The following is a 21,871-nucleotide window of genomic DNA, read 5'->3' as shown; positions in this document are numbered from 1 at the left end:
ATTTTCCGTGTACGAAAACATATTTCATATCTCTTTTCTGGCTCTTTTATTTTCGGAATTCATCCAATAATATGTTCAATTTTTTTAATTGGTAAAAAGGTTTACAGTCACTTCAACCCAAAATTCAGTCTGTGGTGGATCCATTTATGAACTTAAAAATGGTTAGAACTTCAGCTTAATGATAACAAAGACCAGGACATTGATGATTACAAGGGGAGGGATATATCTTGCATATATTTGGTGCCTTCTTGTGTTCTTTTGGGGTGTAGATCCTATTTTCAATACTACTACCATGCTAACAATCAACCTTCAAAGTTGATGCGGAACTATGGAGAGAATGTCACAAAAAAGGACGAGATATGGAGAGGAGGTTGGTTCAATAACTCAAATGTTAAGTGTTTCAAGTGTGACAAGTATTGTTATTATACAAATGGGTGTTATTCAAATAAGTGCTTTAGTTGCTATAAAGTCTGACATTTTGCTAAAATTGTCGATTTGAGGACAAGAAGGAAGAGATGACTAACCTCTCGCATAAAATGTTGAAGAGAACGTGATGTTATTGATGATAGGACATAGTTCGGGAGTTGAGCACAAGTAAGAGGAGAACTCAACAAGTAGGTCGAGTGGCATGGAGAATTCTGCAAGAAGACTGAGTACAGTGGATAACTCGACAAGCCAGTCAAGTAGTGTTGGTTTGACGACAAGGCATCCAGATAGATTAATGGTGCATTCAGATACCCTAGTAAGGTACTTGGAAAGCTTGGATAGATTGATGGGAAGTCTACATAGCTCGGTAAGAAATCTGGATAGCCTAGATATCTCGGTGGAACAAGTGAACATCTTGAAAAGTTCATTAGGGAACCTAGGTAGCTTACTCAAGCATATAGATAACTCAAGCCTTTGAAAAGCTCAATGGTGCATTTGTACAATTTGGATAGCTCATGAACAAGCTTGTTATTCAAAAGTCAAAGTTTGAAAAAGGCGATTTGCAACAAAGAATTAAAAACGAAGTTAGAAGCAATGTACAATTACAAGCAAGCTTATAAAGAAGAAAAATAGGTTTTGCATGAGCGATGTTTTGGAATTTGAACAAAATTTTTCAAAATTGCAAGAACAATTCCAAGCTGAGAAAGATCTTAAAACTCCATTGAAAGTGCAAGACAAGAAGTGGTGACTTAAAATAGATTATGAGTTTGGTGTGAAGAAGGCATGGGAATTGTCCGATCTCTTATTAAGAGCTCAGCCTATTAACAAGAATCCAGGAATCCAAATAATGACAAGTCAGTCACAAAGTAAATAAAAAACTTCACTAAAAATAAGTCAGCCAAAAGAAGAAGTTAGTCAAAGCAAAAAACAAATCCGTTACCGAAAATGAGAAAACAAGTCAGTCATAAAAAAAGTAAAGAACCTAATCAATAATGAAAAGAACAAACACAAAATGAGAAAAATGATTGAATGTAAGAAATCGGGATGAACTGAGATGATAAATAAAAAAAAACATTTAAGTTTACCGAGAGATTTTGTTAAGTAAACTTAAATATGATTAGTTACATTTAATAGATTTTATTATAATTAATTGTGTTAGGAGATTTTGTTAAGTAAACTTAAATATGATTAGTTACATTTAATAGATTTTATTATAATTAATTGTGTTAGGAGATTTTGTTAAGTAAACTTAAATATGATTAGTTACATTTAATAGATTTTATTATAATTAATTGTGTTAGGAGATTTTGTTAAGTAAACTTAAATATGATTAGTTACATTTAATAGATTTTATTATAATTAATTGTGTTATGAGATTGCAAAGATTATGTATAATGTGTGTAATGATTATGAGATGTAATAGAGTTCATTTTTGATAGCAGTTGTGCTGAAGACTAGAAGTTGAAAAGACCATGAATAAGAAGGGTCTATAAATAACTCATGTATTCTTAAAAATACAAATGTGACAGCAAATAATAATATGAAAGAGTATCTTTCCAGCTTTCGAGAAAGACTTGTTGTTAACCAGATTAAGCTGTTTAGTAGGACATGGTTGCATGTATTGAGACAAATTTCTTTATGAATGCTGGCGACTAGTATATAACTAGCTGTTATACAAGTTTTCATACATATGAGTTTTGCTTTTCAGCGTTTTTATATAGTTATCTGGCTTTGTCATGTTTGTTTTCTCCAACAACAATGTTCACACTACTTCGCAGCTCTCAATTTTGCTTCGATATAGTTTTATTAAATCAAAATCGATTCTCATACAGTTGAACGACAAGACCAAGAAGTATTATTCTTCTTGTATCTACCAATTAAAAGCCACAGGATATAACTTTACACTGTTAAAATAAATCTTCAGTTTCTCACACATATATCATGATTCATGTAGTAAGAAATGCTTACAAAAAATGATTAAGAAAGTATATAAGATCTATAAGTATTACATTGTGTACCATTACAATAAACATTGAAAACTACAATATTGATTTATTGTATGAAGTATTCGAATTCTTAAATGACAATTACCAAATTATTGTTAGCATTTATGGTCTCATGATTCCAACTATGTACTGGCTAAGAATGTAGGCATCAAATAGAATATTTGGTTTCTTGTATACGATTTTCCTTATGTTATAATTTCTTCATTTTCAATAAACACAGGCTAAAAGCTGAAGAATTAGTAGCTCAAATATGAGAGACGAAGTGTTCTGCCACAAGTCGGCGCAAAATCTTTCCTGTGGCAGTCTTGGGCAAAGCATCAGTGATGAAAACCTTTTTGGGGACTTTGAAGGATGCAAGATTCTTCTTGCTGTATCTTAGCAACTCTGCCTCATCAATGTTTGAACCTTCTCTTGGGATCACAGCACAATATATCTGTTAAGATGTAAAAAGATGTATCAGTACAATATAGTTAGCCTCAAATTTCTGAACTCTGTCATTTGTTTCTTTTAAGAACACACAGACACACTCATCTTTTGAGCTTTTTGAGGTAAAACTCATAAGTAAATCAGAAAAAGACATACCTCCTCCCCATACTTTGGATCAGGCACTCCGAAAGCAACTGCTTGAGCAATGTCCTGGTGTGAAAGAAGGACAGCATCAACTTCTATTGGTGATATCTTTTCACCTGAAAAGACAAAAAACCTTCGTCACTTAACAAGCACATTCGTTGTGAAATATAGAGTCAGTTAATACGATGTCAACGCCAGCTAATTAACCATGATTAGTTTGAACACGCTCAGGTATTAAGAAGTTTCTTCATGAATTGCGCGTGCCCACAAATTCAGCAAGAATGAAACTCACGTCACCAATGCTGAATTCAACCTAATATTTTTGTTTTAAAACAAAGGTTTCACCAACATTTTCAAAGGTAATTTCATAAAATTACACGTTCACAAGATCAATGGTTAAGCTTAATTCAAGCTAATACTTTTCTTTAGAAAGAGTTTGTGTACAGAATTTGAAAACCACTTAGAATTATTTAATCCTCGTACCCATTCAAAGAAAATAAAAGGGCATTATTATTGCTTCTGTTATTATTCTAAGGATTAAATTTAGATTTGAACATATAATGAAAATGTTATCTCAGCAATATACATGAATATGTAATATAAGTTTTTATTAGCTAAATTAGTGAGATAAAAAATTAATTTTTATTAAAAATAATAAAATAACATCTAAAAATTAAAAAATTAAAAATTCACAAGCTAAATAATACTTTGATTTGTGAATCAAAATTAATTTGCTTTTAAGTAATGAATATAATATAATCAAGAAAGAGTATATGATAGGTGTGGATATACCTCCGCGGTTGATGAGTTCCTTGATCCGACCCACTAGGTGCAAATAACCATCAGAATCAAAGTATCCAATATCACCGGTGTGAAACCAATCGAACTGAAACGCCGCCGTGTTAGCTCCAACGTTGTTTTTATATCCTTTCGTTACATTGGGTCCGCGAATGCAAACCTCTCCACTAACTCCGACCTCCTGGACCCGACCCGACTCATCCAGTATACCCATTTCTTGGCCTACGGGCTTCCCAACCGACCCGGCCTTGTGGGGCCCATCTTGGGGCAAAGGGTTCGAAGCCATGAGATGCGAGGCTTCCGTCATTGCATAAGCCTCCAAGACGGGGGCACTGAAAGCCTCCTCCAGTTTACCCATGATAGCCGGTGCAAGAGACGCGCTGCAGCTTCGGATGAACCGGAGCCTCGGGTAAACCGGTTCGGGATTGTTAAAGTGGCGATCCAGTATGATCTGGTGTATGGTAGGAACCGCAGTGTACCACGTGGCGTTGTACTTAACCATGTCCTTCCAGAATGCTGAAGCGGAGAACCTCCCTGCCGCCGGCAACGCAACCGCCGCGCCGGCGCCTAGAGAACTCAGCAGCCCAGCGATCAACCCGTGCACGTGGAACAGCGGAAGCACAATCACCGTCGAGTCAGACTCAGTGAGTCGATACACCGAGTCAATGTTCCTCACGGAAGAGAGCAAGTTATGCTGAGTCAGCGGCACCCCTTTGGGACGGCTCGTGGTTCCGGAGGTGTGAAGGAAAAGCGCCACGTCAGCAGGATCGTTAACGAGTGACTCAACCGAGTCAAAAGAGTGGTTCAACGAGAGACTCAGCTCGGCTTCTTCGTTTTCACTTTGGGTCAAAGAAGCCGCGGCGTGAGCGATATTGAGTTTCGAAGCTGCAGCTTGAGCCGGCGTGTTTCCTTCCAATGATGTGACCAGAAGCTTTGAATCTGAGTCGGATAAGTAAAACTCAAACTCATCGGCCGTGTAAGCTGGGTTTAACGGCGCCGCTGTGGCTCGTGCTCGAATGACGGCTAAAAACATGACAACAAACTGAAACCAATACAGAAAACAAAATGTTAAGACATTTCTACGTAGTCTTAAAAAAGGATGTTATGGGAATTTAGTAGTTAGGGATTATTATAGGGAAACGAACCTCGACTGTGTTGGGGAAGACGAGGGCGACAACGTCGCCCGGTTTGATTCCGGCAGCGATCAATCGAGCGGCGGTGGATTCTGTGAGGTGGTGGAGGCGGGAGTGGGTGATGTCGTATTTGGCGGCGACGGAGATGGCTCGACGGGAGGGGAATTTGGCAGCGACGTGGCGGAGCAAGCCGGTGAGTGTGACTGGAGTTTGAATTGTGTCTTTCATTATGATCTGTTTCCCTTGAAAGATGATAATGGAAGCGTGTTTGTGTGGTGTGATTTGGGAATTTGTGTTGGGTTAGCATATATAGGTTTAGAGAGAACGCGCGTTGGGTGACATATGGGGATGAATGGAAGATACGTAAGAGAAGCGAAGTTGGGTACGTGGCAGCGAGGAGAGGCGACATGCATTGACACACGCCGCGTAGTCAAATCTGGCCACCACTAAGTCATCTTCTCATAACAAACAATTAAAAGTATAAATAAATAAAGAAAATGATAATTTGATAATTTTTTTAATAATTTTTCGTGTCATTATTTTTTCTCATTTTATTAATCTATTTAAATTTAGATATAAAATGAACTAATCACAAACTATTATATATTTTAAAAGTTGTTAAAAATTATTATTAAAAGAATTTTTTTATAAATAAAAGAAAATTAATTATGTAGTAAAATTATAAACTATAATTTAATCATAAATTATTTATTTATTATTTAAATGTTGTGTTAATCTTACTTTGGTGAAGTGATTACATTATTTAACGTGATTAAAATCCTTAATTCTAAATGCTTCTAAAGAGTGGGTTTTGTGTTGTGCCGGGAATATCTGGGCGTGGGTTGGACCAAGTGTACATCTATTTTAGAGGAGTACTGAAGTTTTCTTCTTCTTTTGTTGGTCTACGTCCTTTTATTAGCTTTTTTTCCACTAGTCCTTTTTGAAAAAAAAAAAATGAAAAAAAAACTTAACATTTAAATCTATGTGTAAAAATTGTCACAATTTAAAAAAATAAATAAACGAGCACTTTTTAATTCTAACTTTTATAAAAAGTTGAAATTTATAAAGTAATTATTATTCTTGTGTTTTTTACGCCACTAATTAAAATATACATATTTAATTATTAATCAAGTTCAGAATAAAAAAATAAGGAATTAAATCAAATAATATTAATGTGGAACAATATACGATGTAACCTCTTTACAAACTAAAATATGAAGTGAAATTATGATAATCAACAAAGTATCAATATCTTCTACTTTTAATAATTTAAGACTAAAGATGTGATTAGACTTATTACTTCGACCACAAGTTTCAATATCAACTCATTGAAATTATTGAAATGGTTTATATATTTTAAACCCGTCTAGTAAAAGTGTATAAAGATTTCCAACTTACACATTTAGAGTTAGATTAGTCCACGCATCTTAGTTATTTTAAGAATAATGATACTTTCACAACATTTTAATATTATTTACATATCATTTTGTGATTGATTCAAAATTATTTTATAATTAATAATAATAATAATTATGAAAACTATTATGAACTAATCATAAAATGACACGTAAATAGTGTTAAGATGTTATCAAAATATATTATTCTTATTTTAATTTGTTTTCAACCATTTATTTTTTCACGGATGAGAAATATTTACTTTTAACTTCACCTTAAAAGATGTTATCTTAGTTATGATGAAACATTCTTTTACTATGTTTAGTCAAAACATCTTGTGATTGGTCTTGGTAAGGGCTTCTTTTCAACTTTTATGAAATTTATCTTTATTACTATATCTTAAGTTTAGTCTTGAAAAATGTGTCATGGTTATATGATATTTTTGGTTAGCTTTAGTTAAAGACATGGTTAAAATATAAGCAATAATTCATAAAACTAAACATAAGTCTAAATACAATCTTGTAAAAACACTTGTGATTTTGATAATAATAAATAATACTGTAATTTTATAAGATTAAATGATGATTAAACGTAGATGGGGTTTAAAGATAAATTAGATCATTAAAGAGTTTAGATAAAATCTTAAAAGAAGGGTTAAATACAAGTGTTTTAAAGTCCACTTCTTAGTATGGTATTAGAGTCATGGTTAATGTCTATTATAGCTGTATTTTTTGTTGGACATTTTAATTTATCCCGTTGTCGGGCCGCTATCGAACTATCTAATTTTTACTATCACGTTCGAGATGTCTATATCTTGGCGTGAAGGGGTGTGTTGGAAGTCTCACATCGACTGAAGATAAGACCAAATTATAATATATATGTGAGATACAAACCTAACCTTATAAGCCGGTTTTATGGAGTTGAGTTAGATTTAAAGTCTTGATTTTGAAGCCTATAGACGAAATTAAAGAAGTGTTTGGACACTGTGCCAAGATCAAATGCATTACCAAAAAATATATTAGACAAGTACACAAAACTGATGCATATTTAAAGTTTACACATAATACAAGAAGACAAAACACATATTCAATAACAACAAAAACCTTACACATAAAAACCAATATGCACTTGTAAATGCAAGAACATCTAATTTTTGAATGAAATTAAATGATGCTTTCCAAAGATGATTATAAAAAAAATGTATCAATCATTTGAGTTTGTATGTTTATTAGGAAGCACATAAGAAAATAAAGAATAAATGATATTCTTTATCATATTTGGTGAGTGTATTAGTGAATGTTATTACCATAATGTCAAACATGTTTAAAAAATAATTTGCATACAAAATAATATATAATGAATCCAAATGTAATTTAATAAGATACATTGTTATGGGAAATTATAATAAAATGATGAACATGATTTATAAAAGGAATTATGATTCTATTTCTGACCCTATGGAGAATAAAGAGATTGAAGTACGCATTTTCAAAGAATTTCTTATGAATCAAGTTAATATGTTATTATGATTACATTGTGAAAATTGTAAATATTAAGGTTTTAGAGTAATTTTTTTTAATGAATTAAGAATATAGAAAAACTATAAATTAATTTACACACACAACTCCTTTATGTGTTCTTAGTGACTCCATGCATAATAATAATAATAAGATGATGAAATATACAAGATTAATGTGAGACTTATTTGCAATGTATTATCAAAGTTTATAAGTGTTTATTGTAAAAGTTTATGTGCTAAACGATTTAGAGTAAGAGTTTTATTTATATATTCTTCACTAGTCCAATGAGAATTTAATTCATATATAATCTCATTGAGAGTTTTTCTTGTAAACATCAAACAAATTTTGTTGTATTGTTATGAATGTTATCGTATACATGTTTGTTGATTTTGCCAAACATTTATAAAAATATTTGTGAATGCATTTCAAAATTATCCAACTAAGCTTGAGACACAAGCCAATATGCTAGCAAAATTTCTTGGCTATTGTACGTGATTCCACAGTTTTACTTATCACAATAACATACATTACAAAGTTCACTCAGAAATTCTGAATATAATGCAGAAGAAAAACTTACGATAAAACAAGTAAATTTTACCTAAAACTTTACTAGATAAACTAACTAGGTACTAAAAGAACTTCTTTATATAGCATCGGGTACAGTTTTTTCCCGCGGTGGCATTCGAGTTCAAAATTTCGGTTTTCGCGGAAACGAAGGGATTCTCAACTCCACCTTTCAACGATCATTTTCTCTTCACTACGTTCCGAAACAGAAATTCAGATCTCGATTCGCCATTGCAGGTATCATTCTTCTTCTCTGTAATTGAAAACTCTCTATCTGAGACCATGTTTGCTTTTAGAATTTCATTTCATGATAATGCTGATTTTTTTGAACTATACTTTTTCAATTGAAATTCCGAACGCGATTTTTTGAATGTTGCGGTTCGGCTTTGTTTCGTGTGAGGTTGTAGATCGCTGCACGATGTTGCAATGGATGGGAGGATCCAGGCGGAAAGTCGCTACTGTGAGTTGGAGTTTTGCTGTAATTTAAATGAGCTAGTTGCATATTGCAATATAATTTCAATCAAATCGAAATATTATGTGTAATTAGGAAGAAACAAAATATGTGTATTGTTTGAAGGATTAACAGTATCCTATAGGACCACTGAATTTTTGCATTTGTAGATGTTTTTGGAAATCACTAGGTTTTCTGAATAAAAAATGAAAGTAAAAAATACTAGTCATTGCCTCTGGCGCAAATTAAAAATTTGATTTTCATGTTATGCTAGCTGACGTAGTTGGCGTGACGAGCCATTCAAAATTGCGAATTGTTTAAAAAATAAATTGAATGATGTTAATTTTTCTTCCGATGTCCAAACATTCTATCTAATTGATGCATGATAATCATTGGCGCCGGGATGGGAGATTTTCAGTCAAGGAAGTCTACACAAAAGAGGTAAAAATTTGATGTTATGTTAGTTACAAACCTATATGGAGTTTGGTTGGTTGAGGCTGGGAAGATTGCTTCTGCTGAAATTGGTAGGTTAGATTGTGGAACTGTAATGAACTCCTTATTTCCACCAGGCAGAAGCAATACTTTGAACAAAGAAAGCGTAAGCAACAAAATTTGCATATGATGGGATCAGATAACTGTTATGATAGTCCAGGAATAAGTGGACAAAGCCTCAAGGAACATCGGTCTCTGGACATTCTTAATTTGCTTAACTTGTCAACAAAAGCTCAGCAGTGCAATCCATTTTGTCCGGAGGGTAAGCATCGGATATTCTTTCTGCATAACAGATTTGTGGCTGCTAATCCTGAGTTTTGGTGAGGTAGTCTAAACTATTTCATGTTCTGAAAAACTTCCTGAACTACAACCACGTTGGCAGGGAAAAGGACAGCCAATTAATACAGCGTCTTTTTTGTTTGCTTTGTCCTGATGACTCTATGCTTCTTTTCTTGCTTATGTCTTGTTTAGTAAAATTACCAATTCCCCCCCATATTAACTGTACAACAACGAAAGAGAGGGACGATGGAGACATCGATATTTCTACCCTGCCAGTCAATGTCTCAACAGATCAGCCAACAATGTTTACCAATATGGATACTACAGTAAATTCTTTCAGATTCGAAGAGGCAAGTACGTGATCTAGTACATTAGCCAACGCAAAAACTGTAAAGTCTGTTTGGTTCAATTTAAATGCAATTTGGAACTAAGATGTGAAATATATAATGAATGTATATGCAGGGGCACCTTTGTGCCGCCAGACTGAAACATCACGGAAGTGAGTGATACTTTTACATTGTTATTGCCTTCTTCTATATTATTATATTGGTTAGTCTTAGAGAAATTGAATGGAACCAAGGGGTTCTTATGAGGCTGGAGAAGGATTGCATTGCCTACTTGTAGGTATTGTTTCACTTGTTTCATCTTAACTTATTGCTCCACATAATAATACATCCATGGCTAGCAAACATAAAAAAGGTGTCTGCAACGAAGCTAGAAGGAAATGTGAAAACATTACATTCGCTGGTTTTTTCTGAGTTCATTGTCTTTTTCTTTCCTTTTATGGGTATGCAGGAATTAGATTGGCGTGGATCAAAAGCTTGTAATCTTTTTATTAATCGAGTTGGTTCAGTCTGGCTTCAAAATTTTCAGAACTCTAGATGAAACTATTCAAAATAAATTTAAAGGCAAACCAAATGACAGAATTTGAAACTGAACCGAACTTTTTATTCATTTGTTTTCCCGTGGTTGGTTCACGGTTTCCTTCTAGACTTTTCTGACTTCGCTCTAGTTTCCTTGTCTTTTTTAGAATTGAACGAATATAGAAAAAAAAAAAAATTACAAGGGGATTCTTTCTAAATGTATTGGCTTGGTATTCTTAGGCTAACCTGCCACCACTACGTATTTGTTTCACATAACACCACTTATTTCACAGCTTTCGAAAAATTGATAGTTTTTTTTTTGTTTTTTAACTTGACAGGAGTTCTTCCGATCACCACAATACTGCCTTTAATGGATTCCCGAATCAATGGAAGACAGTATCCGATCAATGTAAGTAGCATATTATAGATATTCATTAAACATATGTTGGAAATGTATTTCTTGCTTTAGTAAATTTTAGATTATATCTTAGCATATTTTGCTTTGGAGGCCATTGCAATGGAATTTATTGAACCTTTATCTTTACATTCAAATTCAGCCGGCCTCCTCTCACCATTGGTTTGTCCTTGTTCTCAGACTCGGAATTTTCTGTTATTGATTTGGTGTGTGATGATGAACCTAATGCCACTGCAGAAAAGTGTCCGACCTGCGAAGATCATGTTTCTTTTTCACTTGAAGGTATATATTGTTTTTCATTCATCTTGGTTCGCCTCCAGTTTCATATTTCGTTATTCGTTGGATCACTATGACTATTGTTGTATACTCGTCCACTAACATGTAAGGATATATCCCTTTTAGTTGATTTAAAATATGTTCAGATAAAGTGAAACTTTACATAAAAACAATTTTATGAAATGGTTTTTTACTCTGACATTTTCTTTCCATGTATATATGTTAATTGAATCCTTATAGGCCTGGGTAAAGTTGGGACAGAGACGCCAGTTCATTCGCCAGAGCAACGTGCTAGGTAATTAAATTGATGCTTTTTGCATAATTCTATTTATTTTTTTTTTTTTTGTTTCTTCTCTCTGTAAATTGGTGCTACTTTGCCAGTTGAATGACTGTGGCTAAATATCTTCATTTAATTGCAATGTCGAAAATTTCTTCAGTTCACATTATCACCATATCATCTCACGCATCTATGAAAATTTTAGTTAAGCACATGTCTAACATTTGTCATTTTATACATGACCTGTTACTATTTAATATCCATCAAGGCATGTTAAATTGTTTACGAATAATGATGCCCGTTTTTTATTGTTTAGTAAGTTTTTTCTTTAACAAATACTACAAAGGTAGATTTTATTGCTACCAGTCGCCTGTTTGTAACAAAAAGCAATGGTCCCATTGCTGTCTGAGAGAAGGATGGTGTTTGCCATCTGATAGCCGCCCTTTTGATTTTACTTCTATCCTATTTTTCAGTGTTTAAAAATGCATAAAGTTTTTCATAAAACAATAGGTGTTACCTATAGTTGGTGTTCTTCTTTTAAATTCCATATCTTATGCCACTTTGTAAATGTTTGGTTTGGGGCTATCGTCCCTTCAGTTTCATGAAAGGTAGGCTTAATCACAATTTTTTGTTTTTAAACGAACAACATAACCTCACTTGTTCTTTTAAAAAATCGATAGTAGCATTCAAGAATTTCGCTGGCTTACAAAGATTGATTTTTTTTGTGTATGTGTTTTGGAAATTTTTATTTGCAGAATCCCATATAGTTATTCTCCATTGCAGAAGGATGGAAGTAGATCAAAATTGAAGAAAGTTAACCGTGAGCTGGCTGACATTGAACTTGAAGTGGTGAAGCAAAAAATCATCTTTACGCACACTGCACACTTGCATAATCCTATCTGCATTTTCTGTAGCTATATGTTCCTTGTCAATCATTAATGATACCTGAACTGATATAAGTCTTCTACTTTTTGTTTTATCATGAAAAATCAACGAGTTCTTGTTTTATTAAAGTACTTTCATAATTATATCTCATTTTATTTTATTCCTCTTCCATGGAATAAAAATTCAGTCTGCAATTGATGATCATTAATTGGCAGGGTACAATGACGTAATTGTATAACATTGTGTTCGTAAAGTTATTGAGCGCTGATTAGTCGAGCCATAAATTAGTTCACAATCTTCAGTGATAATATGATATTTATGCACAATATTGAGATTGCTGCTTTGGAAAAGTCAGATTAGTGTGTGTTATATTGGGTTCTTGGAGAGAAACTTCGGAGAGTTCGGTAATTACCATGACCCAGTGAGAGTTGGCTTAATGAATCATCACTTAGTTGTTGTATTTTAATTAGAAACAATCATGATTAAGGCGACGGATCTGTCGGTTAAGCAGAGATGACTTAATAATTACTGGGAACGATCATATGATTAAAGATATTAGGGAAAATGACACACTCTCTACCGCTTCACCCTTTTTCAAATTATATTCTCATTTTTTTCTGTCTCTTAATCACCTCAATAAAAGGTGCCTATAGCTTTTGGATACAAGGCAGCAACCTTAACATGGCCCATGCCACTTATTTTACATAGTATCCCTTAAAAATTTTGAGGGGTTTGTTAACTTTTTACTGCTGTTAATGTTAATCTTTTATTCTATTTTGCCTGTTTAGTCTTTTGATTTGATCACAGCTGGACTTGAGCCTATAATATTGTTCCCCTGATTGATAGACTTCCAATAATTTTCATTATATTCTGCCTAATTTAATTCAAAATGAGTTATGTTGGGTAATTATGCTATTATACATTGTGACGCTAATTATAGGATACAATGGTGCAAGATATCAAGGTCTCGCCTATCAGTTCTTCGGACTTCCCATTTAACAAATTAAGGCGAAGCTCAGCAACTGTTGGAAACGACAATCATTTTTATGACATTGATAACAGAAATGGCTCTGCCGATAGGGAAGAATTCTTCTACAAGACTGAAAATAGTGATGGAGACTTGTGGAATGGTAATCTATAACTATTTTTTTCCTTCTTATTTGTTATATCTAATTCCTTTTCTTTCAATACTTTTGTTCCCTGACACTTTGCTAAAATGAATTTGAAATAACTTCAACCGATTTCTTGTATACATGGTAACTATTTGTTATTCATCAATATCTGACATGTAGCAGTAACAGATGAAAAGAAACATAAAACTGAAGAACTGTAAACTAAGAAAAGGAATGAAAAAAAAAACGGGAAACGCATGTAACTTGTAAACTTCAGAAATGACCATATTATTTGAATCAGATAATATATATTTAAGCACTGGAGCTATTGACCATATCATCATTTGCTTAATGGATTTTGTGAATCGCGAGTCAATGATTCAATTAAACCTATCTATCTGGACCAACCACAATCGTCTAGATTTTACCATACTTAATGTAGTAAAGACTAGAGCTGGTCATCGGTCACATATTTAGGCTTTGCAGTAAGTGACATGACTATCTCTTTTCGGTTATTGAAAAACTGTTTCTCCGCCTTTTATGGAATATAGCATGTTCAGTTTTCCTTGATGAGACCTTTGACAACGATATGAGATATGATACCTCGTGTAAGAAGACTTTTCAAATGGGTTCTGAATCTCCTGAATTATCGAAAAGTGGAACCTACAAAATGGAGAACTATGCTTTTGAAGACCTACTGCCGAAGCCGAAGAAATGGTATTTTCTATACTAGAGAGGGTAGAGCGCACCTTCCCTTGTTTCCCATAATGATATTTTTGACTTAAAGATGGTTGTATGTATGGCTATGCAGGTCTTCAGCTGTAGCGATGAAACAGATGGATATGGGCGGTACAATTTGCTTCCTTAAACTACCAAATATAACCTTACTTCAATGTTTTAAAGATTATTCTTAGAATGAAACACTAATGACACTGACAAGATAATTTAAGTTATGCGGCTTTACCTATTTTAATTAATTCGCTACCGTGACCGTAAGTTTCTGTTCTTCTGTTATGCCATGCACCGAAAATTTAGAAATTACCAGGTCATTTTACCCTTCATGAACATAATGGGAACCTTATGTCCTATTTTCTCTAGAAAGTCAATAGATACAACTGTCGGTTAAAATCAATTTGAGTTACAATTATGCATGTGTGATCACAATTAACATGACTAACTATTTAGGTGATATGTAAATGTTTTTACAAACACAAAGACCTCATGACAGTTCTTGTGGTTGTGTTGTACTTGAATGTTAGTGCTGGACACAAACTATTTGACACCTAGCGAAAGAGAGAAATCTAAGTATGATCGAAGATACATATTATAAAAAGAACGGAAAATGATGAAATATTTCGAATCATTAAGTGTATCAATTTATTACTCATTTTCGTATTTAAATTCCGCGCTTACCTGTTTTAACTGCTCATGGTCAAAATTTCGTTTGCTAGATGGATAGTCAATGAGACCCACTTATTCATAGATATGATGTCATGTAATGAGCATCTGGCATGTATGATTATGTTTGATTGGTTTGAGTCCAAAACATGACGCAAGTAACGATTTATAAATCACTCCAATATGGTGTTTTTACTCTTTTATGCTTTTGCTTTATCTTCAGAACCACGGTCTTCATTTTCTAAAGACGAATTAGAGGAAGATTTTAACTTTTATGTTGCTAGCAGGTCAAGGTATGAACATTATTCTTTGAAGCTCTGCAATGAGATGAACATTTTCTTATGTTTTTCTGCTGTCGTTGATGTTATAGATTAGATGGAAACTTCAATGCACAAAATTTCGTTCCAGAAGATGTAAGGGATAATTCGAGCTTGCTGAGGTAAAACCAGAATACTCTTGTGTTTCATGATCATTTTTTTTTTCTGTTCCTTTATATGGTCATCTTGTCTGACTGTATGTGTACCTTCTGTCAGCGAAGAGTCAAGCTCATGCGCTGCGGGTAATATAAGTCTCTCTCTCTCTCTCCGTCTCTTTTGACTCCCAAAAGCAAACTCATTGGGGTTATGCATATGATTAGTAGATCTATTTGATTCATAAGGCATAAGTGCTATTCTTAATTGGAATATATTCATTTTGTGTCAGTGAGGGGTGACTCCACCGCGCATTCACCAGCAATAATATTGACAGGAGGGAACAGAAGAAAGCATAGAAATGCTTTTGCAAGCCCTAGAAAGCATAGAAATGCTTTTTGTAGCTCTAGAAATAGGTACAGTACCAAGGACGAAAAGTACAGAAGTATGCCAAACTCATCAAAGCGAGTACCATCTCATTTTTCAAACTCTATTCTCCGGGAAGAGTTGGGGTCACGTAACAGTTGGCACTTTGAGGAAAGAAAGCCTTCACTTGATAAAAGTTCTGTTGCCGCCTCATTCTGTCTAGATTTAGAGACAGATTTTACAGTCTTCGGATCCAAGAATAGAATCGAAGATCCTTTTAACGTCTTTAATACCCTCGAATTAAGTGACAAGGCGAGTCCTTGCTTTGGTGGATTTAATAAAACTGCACCTCGTGCAGACTCTCAAAAGTTGGCATTTGACTGCTCAGCTGCATTCCCTAATGTTGATTCCTGGCCAACGAGCCCAAGTTTGTCTCCAGATTTTCATTTAAAAGGAAAATCTGAGGATGCTGGAGGTTTTCATTGTGCGACTTCATCTACTGATATGTCAGGGCAGGAAAGTGTTAGCAAAAGCGATAAACAAGTGAAACTGCAAAAAGACAGACGCAAAAATTTTGATCAAGAAAATGTTTTCATGGGAGATGATGAATTGTCCTCTGAAAAGAAACTACCAGAAGATGCCCCATCTTTGAAGAATCATGAGCAAGAATGTGAAGGAACAGAGGACACAAATCCAAAAGCATCAGCAACTGAGTGTCGTGTAACAGCTGACTCTTCGGGTCATGTGGAGGAGATATCATCATTACTGAAGATACCCGACAAAGAAGAAAGTCAAGTAGATAAAAGAAAGTATGTCTATTCTTAATTCTACATCTATATCTTTTCTCTTGCCCTGGTGGCAGGGTCAGCACTGTCATAATACTTCTTATCAGATATATACTGAGGGGACTTGAATTTTCACCAGGAACAATTGCGAAGCTGAAACTCTTCTTACATGTAAAACTTCAAACGAAGGTATGTGATTCATTTTCTTTATCCATCTAATTTCTTTGCTTTGGAAATGAATTGGGAGGCTAGCATCCATTGAATTTTTAAAAACTTAATATTTGTCAAATATGAATTCTAGTTGAATTTGAAGTCCAAAAATTAAATGGATTTGGATTTTTTTTTCAATTTAATTTAGATTCATATCTGTTTATTTTGAATAAAATTGATAATAAAATCGAATCTATCACTTTTATGAATTTGAGTTATGAATTAATCTAATTTTTATATATTTTAGTAAATAATTAAGACATTTTTCAAGATTAAATTGGTAATTTTAAAAGAAATATAATATAGTGACTAACAATGGTTCAAATTGAGAACAAAAGTATTTAATGTTTGTAATGAAACTTTTATTATTTTCCTTCTATGTATAGTTTAATTATTTTTTATTATAAAAATTTCTTTTTTTTTGACATGGGATAATATAAGCATTTTTATTTCTATGTCACCCTATTTTTAATATAATATAATGATTATTTTTGCTGAATTTTATTTAATATTAATCTTTTTTAGGTTAATAATATATATATATATATATATATATATATATATATATATATATATATATATATATATATATATATCCTTTTTAGGTTTAATAACCTATTTAAATTTATTGATTTGTTTGTAGGTATGTTCATAAATAAAACAACAAAATAAGACTATGAGGTTATGTCAGACTTTTAAACATTTAAATAAGTCATGTTTGGATTAAAAATAAATTTATAATTTGTAAATAGGCTAATAATATCTTAATTGAAGTTGTGCTAATGATGTTTAAGTGGAGACCAAACCAATAAAGTCTCAATTGAGACCTAATTGATAATTTCTAAATCTAGGTTGTGTTGTTGAATGATAATTTAGTCAATGTTGAATTAAAAATGATTTAGATGAAGTAGAATCAGTAATACCCCATTCAAGACCGACTCAACTATGTCCCTCATTCGAATCTCAAGAAAAATTTTACAAATCGACTAAGAAATCTCTAATTATGAATTAAAAAATAATTAAAATCTTCACCAAACAAGTTCTTCAAAATAACATTTAATTTTACTTACTATAAAAAAAATCTCCAAATCCAATTAAATTAAACTTAAAATAAAAATATATGAATTTAAATATGAAACTAATTGATTAAAATGGGTCAGTATGGATGTAATTTAAATATTTAAGTTTTTTTTGCACACCTTATGTGATGGAGATGCCAAACTTCATTCTTTTTACAGATATGCAACTTTGGTTGCCTGAAGAAAGAAAGAAGAGTGAAAAACATAATAATGATAAAATTAGCTTGTCAGGTCAGGTGATGTTTGAAAGCTTCGTCTTTCAGCTTCTGCATATTCAGAAGGTATTGAAGGAGGCCCCTACCTGAAGCAGTAACGCCTTCGTTGAACATAGCAGTGCCAATAAAATTTCTCTTCAGATGCCTCGTGAACAAAGGAACATTAAATCATCTTTTTTTTCTCAAAGCGACCATTCCTAATATGGATAATTTTCTCGGCCAAGTTGCTAAAATCGTTCTTTTCTTCACATTTTAATATAAACTATATTCCTCAAAGTAATTTAAGTATACATCCCAACTATATTTAATACTTAAAATTGGTTTGATCACATTTTCAGATATACGTACGAGTCGTAAAAAAGTACTAAGAGAGAGATTTAGGGGGAAATTTAAGTTAACTATGGAATATTTCATTGGCTTGTTTAGAGAATGTATTCTACGTTTTGTTGAAAAATGATTTATTAGCGACATAAATTTTCTAAAATTTATTTCTATTTATATATAGTGCAGTAGTTACGAAAATTAACAATTTTATTAAAACATTATAGTACTGCTTGCGACAGTATTCCGTGTTTTTGTTAAAAGAAAATATTTCTTTAGTATCATTATTTTAAACTATCTTTTTAGTTATGTAATTATGACAAATTTGTCTAGCACATTATACTACTCTAATGACTACTTATGAATTAATACATTGAATTTAGTTAATAGGTAATACATTTATTCACAAACCAACTTGATGATGTCTAGGACTCAGATGAAATCTATAAACTCAATAAAAGAAACTCATTCTAATTTAACGCAAAAGCTCATCATGACGAAAAGGCAAAGGATTTTTGTCGCACTGAAAACGTAAAGTTAATTAGGCTACATATTGATTCATGGTCGTATCAAAACCTAAATAAAGAGTACCATCTTCATTTTCATCATATTTAACAAAATATGGGAGGTAAAAATTTGACATGAAACTCCTATTTAACCAATTTATTTATATTTTAATTATGTTTTAACTTCAAATGCCAATATATTATTATATGATTAAAACAAAATATAAAGTGAAATTATGAATGATAAAAGCATTGATTTAAAATTGAACGCGATTAAAAGAAATCCGTAGATACCTATGTGTTTAATTCAGTTGATCTTAAACTTATAAGATTCGATATCTACTTTTATTTTGTTTATCTGATGAAGTGATTCAATTGTTGAAATAACCTCATTGTTGAGTTAAATAAATTCGAATTCATTATCTTTACGACCATACATGATTCGATTCATCTAACCCTACCGATTTCAATGATATGTATGAAACAAAAAATATTATGATTATACGTATATGACCTTTTTGCTTCAGTTTATAATAGAGTCCAAAAATCCTCAATTTATCTTGTTTTAATATGTATCGATTGTAGAATACTACCAATTGTAAAAAAACAATTGTTGATATATCTCTTCCATGCATTAGTATTTGTATGTAATTATTTACGAATTTTAATCTACAATAAATTATTAGTAGATAATTCTATTTTTTTATAGTAGTGGAGTCGGTCAACCTTTGGTTTGGGCCAGTCAACCTAGACAAACTTGAGTCAATATTTTGCTTGGGTCTATTTGGCTCGAACTTTTACTTGGGATTGACTCGACCTTTGACTTAAGCCAACTCAACTTGATCTTTAACACAGTCGACTCGATTATTCGGTCTAAATAGACTCTGCTCAAGCTTTAGCCTATAAACTCGAGTCAACTTTCAACCTATATGAATGCCCCTCAACCTTCAGTCCAGGTCAACTTGGTTTGGCCTTCATCTAAGTCAACTTGACTCGATTCTTTGACTTAACTTTTGGCCTAGGTCGCTTAGCATGGGTTGACAATCAACATTTTCCTGGACCCACTTAATTTGGTTCTTCAATCTAACAATTTCAGACTGACCTTTGATCCAAGCTAATTTGTCTTGATTTTTAGCTTATGTCAACTTTACTTGATCTTTGACTTAGACTGATTTATCTTGATTCTTTCATCTAGGTTTAATTATCATAACATTTGAGTTTAATCAACTTAGCTTAACATGAAATATATTTAAATAAATTTTATTAATCTTATCTTAAATTAGACATAATCTAACCTGAATCAATCTAAACAAATTATTTAACTTAATCTCAACTAAATCTCAGTTTTAACCTGATTCACATTTTCAATCCACGAATTAGGCTTAATCCATAAAACTTTTATTAGTATGTTAACTTTTTCTTAATGTTATAGTTTTTTCCAACGACCAATAGGAACTAAAGCGAAATCTTAAGGAATGAGTCAAATTAGTGTAATTTTTATGTTTTAATATTTATAATTTCAGCATTTTAAATAAAATATATTAATTATGTCTTTAAAATGTGTGTAGCCGAAAAGGAACAAGTTTAAAAAAATAAAAGATAATCCAATATGATGTTGGTACCGCCGATTGCCATTCCTGTTATCTGATTCCATCCAATTATTTTCACACCCAATGCTGCCTTTCATTAATTATTATCATATTATATATTTTTTTTCCTTTTTTTCTTCTTGGAATGAGGGCGGAAGGCAAAAGAAGGGTGCAGAGTATTTAACATAATTGATTTTCATCAATTATTTTTCAACTTGTTTACAAACTTATTTTTCAATCATTGAATCTTTTATTCATATCGATTTCATTATAAAAATGCTTAAATTTGTTGAATATTTGACTACAATAAATTTTATATATTTTACTCATGTTTAATCTTTGAAGTATTGTTTCTTCAATATAAAATATATTACTTTCAAGTACCATACTTATATTTTTACATGTTTAAAATAAACGGCATGTTTACAAACTCTCCACTTTCTGGATTCACCCATGTGTGTCTTTAGTAAAATATTTAAACAGATTTTAATTATAAATTTTAGATTTAAATTTTGACTTGGTTTTCTATGATTAAAAAGTCTTTATCTAAAAAAATATTTAGTTGTTCTTTGTATAAATGAATTATAATTATTTTTAGTTTTCATGAACTCAAATGAAGAAGATTAATAAACTAAAATAATATATTATACTATAAATTAAATGTCTAATTAAACTTAAAATTTGTATGATTGAGAAAGGTAAATCTTATAAATTAATATTTGGAATTAAGGTTTTCTCATAAAAAAGTGAATTAGTAAATGTGCAATAACTTAAAAAATAGAATATTAGAATTAATAAATATTTTAAAATAATGAGATAAACTTATTTCAATGTTAAAAATTCAATAATATAATACACTTATTATTTTTTTAAAATTCGTTTTTTGAGTTCATTCTCCCTTCTTTCTAAGTTCTAACTCTTGAGACATTTGTTTAACGATTAAGAGGAAACCAGGTGATCATGACAGTGAACATTTTACCACCATTCGATCAGTTAGTTTCTACTCATTTTTCCTTTGTTTATGTTGCTTTAAAAATCATGAAAATGTATTTTTCCGCATATGTTGTTCGATCTTCTTTTCTTGTTCCATATCGATCAGTTGTGTTATCTAAGCGAAAACATGGGTTGTTTGCTTTTTATAGTCATTTAAGCTTTCCACCAGATAAGGGAAGCTAATGATTTCTTTATTTTTGAACTAATAAGTATGAATTGTGGTTGCTAGGTTGTAAGGTTGATGTTCGATTGATTTTGTTTTCATTTTAGATGGTTGTTTAGTGATAAGTGACTTTTGCCTAATTGATGCATGATGCCATGAATGATTGCAAATTAATACTCGTATGATCTTTTGAATGTTGTTGTTTTAGAGTGTAAGTTGTATAAAATTGATGTGGTATTTGGAAGTAGATAATATGTTGAGTTATAGGTTGGTTTTTAGTCTAAAATGGGTTTTTGATAGTAGATAATTTGAGGTAATAGTCAAATGGGAGAAACTGAGTTCTTGGGTCTATTTTAGAGTCATTTAAAACTTGC

General features: G+C 32.0%; 3 protein-coding genes across 3 annotated transcripts; 2 read left to right on the top strand and 1 right to left on the bottom strand.

Moving 5' to 3' along the window:
* Positions 1-2,423: 2,423 nt before the first annotated feature.
* Positions 2,424-5,227, bottom strand: LOC106776103 (oxalate--CoA ligase-like). The gene is made up of 4 exons (XM_014663430.2): positions 4,946-5,227; positions 3,795-4,842; positions 3,015-3,118; positions 2,424-2,865 (listed from the first exon to the last, which is right to left on the bottom strand). The coding sequence occupies exons 1-4, from the start codon at positions 5,159-5,161 to the stop codon at positions 2,677-2,679; spliced, it is 1,557 nt and encodes a 518-aa protein (XP_014518916.1). The 5' UTR covers positions 5,162-5,227; the 3' UTR covers positions 2,424-2,676.
* Positions 5,228-9,266: 4,039 nt separating this feature from the next.
* Positions 9,267-12,609, top strand: LOC106775649. The gene is made up of 8 exons (XM_022787247.1): positions 9,267-9,304; positions 9,433-9,617; positions 9,975-9,988; positions 10,097-10,133; positions 10,836-10,906; positions 11,093-11,194; positions 11,429-11,483; positions 12,221-12,609. Exons 1-8 carry the CDS (start codon positions 9,267-9,269, stop codon positions 12,271-12,273), a joined length of 555 nt encoding a protein of 184 aa, XP_022642968.1. The 3' UTR covers positions 12,274-12,609.
* Positions 12,610-13,296: 687 nt separating this feature from the next.
* Positions 13,297-18,173, top strand: LOC106775565. Its single transcript, XM_014662711.2, has 9 exons — positions 13,297-13,480; positions 14,014-14,179; positions 14,274-14,311; positions 15,084-15,153; positions 15,231-15,299; positions 15,394-15,419; positions 15,563-16,445; positions 16,561-16,610; positions 17,870-18,173. Exons 1-9 carry the CDS (start codon positions 13,297-13,299, stop codon positions 18,013-18,015), a joined length of 1,632 nt encoding a protein of 543 aa, XP_014518197.2. The 3' UTR covers positions 18,016-18,173.
* Positions 18,174-21,871: the final 3,698 nt, after the last annotated feature.

The sequence above is a fragment of the Vigna radiata genome, chromosome 10 (genome assembly GCF_000741045.1).
Source record: "Vigna radiata var. radiata cultivar VC1973A chromosome 10, Vradiata_ver6, whole genome shotgun sequence".
In the NCBI taxonomy this organism is placed as follows: domain Eukaryota; kingdom Viridiplantae; phylum Streptophyta; class Magnoliopsida; order Fabales; family Fabaceae; genus Vigna; species Vigna radiata.
The sequence above is the reverse complement of the archived record's forward strand: the minus strand, read 5'-3'. Positions and strand labels throughout refer to the sequence as shown.

Bases quoted from the DNA above. Each gene is read 5' to 3' on its own strand.
- LOC106775649 (XM_022787247.1), top strand. From the start codon at position 9,267: ATGGGAGATTTTCAGTCAAGGAAGTCTACACAAAAGAG. The intron at 10,907-11,092 runs GTAAGTAGCATA...CCTTGTTCTCAG, and splicing joins GAAGACAGTATCCGATCAAT to ACTCGGAATTTTCTGTTATT. The intron at 11,484-12,220 runs GTAATTAAATTG...TTTTATTTGCAG, and splicing joins TCGCCAGAGCAACGTGCTAG to AATCCCATATAGTTATTCTC.
- LOC106776103 (XM_014663430.2), bottom strand. From the start codon at position 5,161: ATGAAAGACACAATTCAAACTCCAGTCACACTCACCGGCTTGCTCCGC. The intron at 4,843-4,945 runs GTTCGTTTCCCT...TATTGGTTTCAG, and splicing joins TCTTCCCCAACACAGTCGAG to TTTGTTGTCATGTTTTTAGC. The intron at 3,119-3,794 runs GTATATCCACAC...TTGTCTTTTCAG, and splicing joins GGAACTCATCAACCGCGGAG to GTGAAAAGATATCACCAATA.
- LOC106775565 (XM_014662711.2), top strand. From the start codon at position 13,297: ATGGTGCAAGATATCAAGGTCTCGCCTATCAGTTCTTCGGACTTCCCA. The intron at 13,481-14,013 runs GTAATCTATAAC...TATGGAATATAG, and splicing joins TGATGGAGACTTGTGGAATG to CATGTTCAGTTTTCCTTGAT. The intron at 16,446-16,560 runs GTATGTCTATTC...AATTTTCACCAG, and splicing joins AGTCAAGTAGATAAAAGAAA to GAACAATTGCGAAGCTGAAA.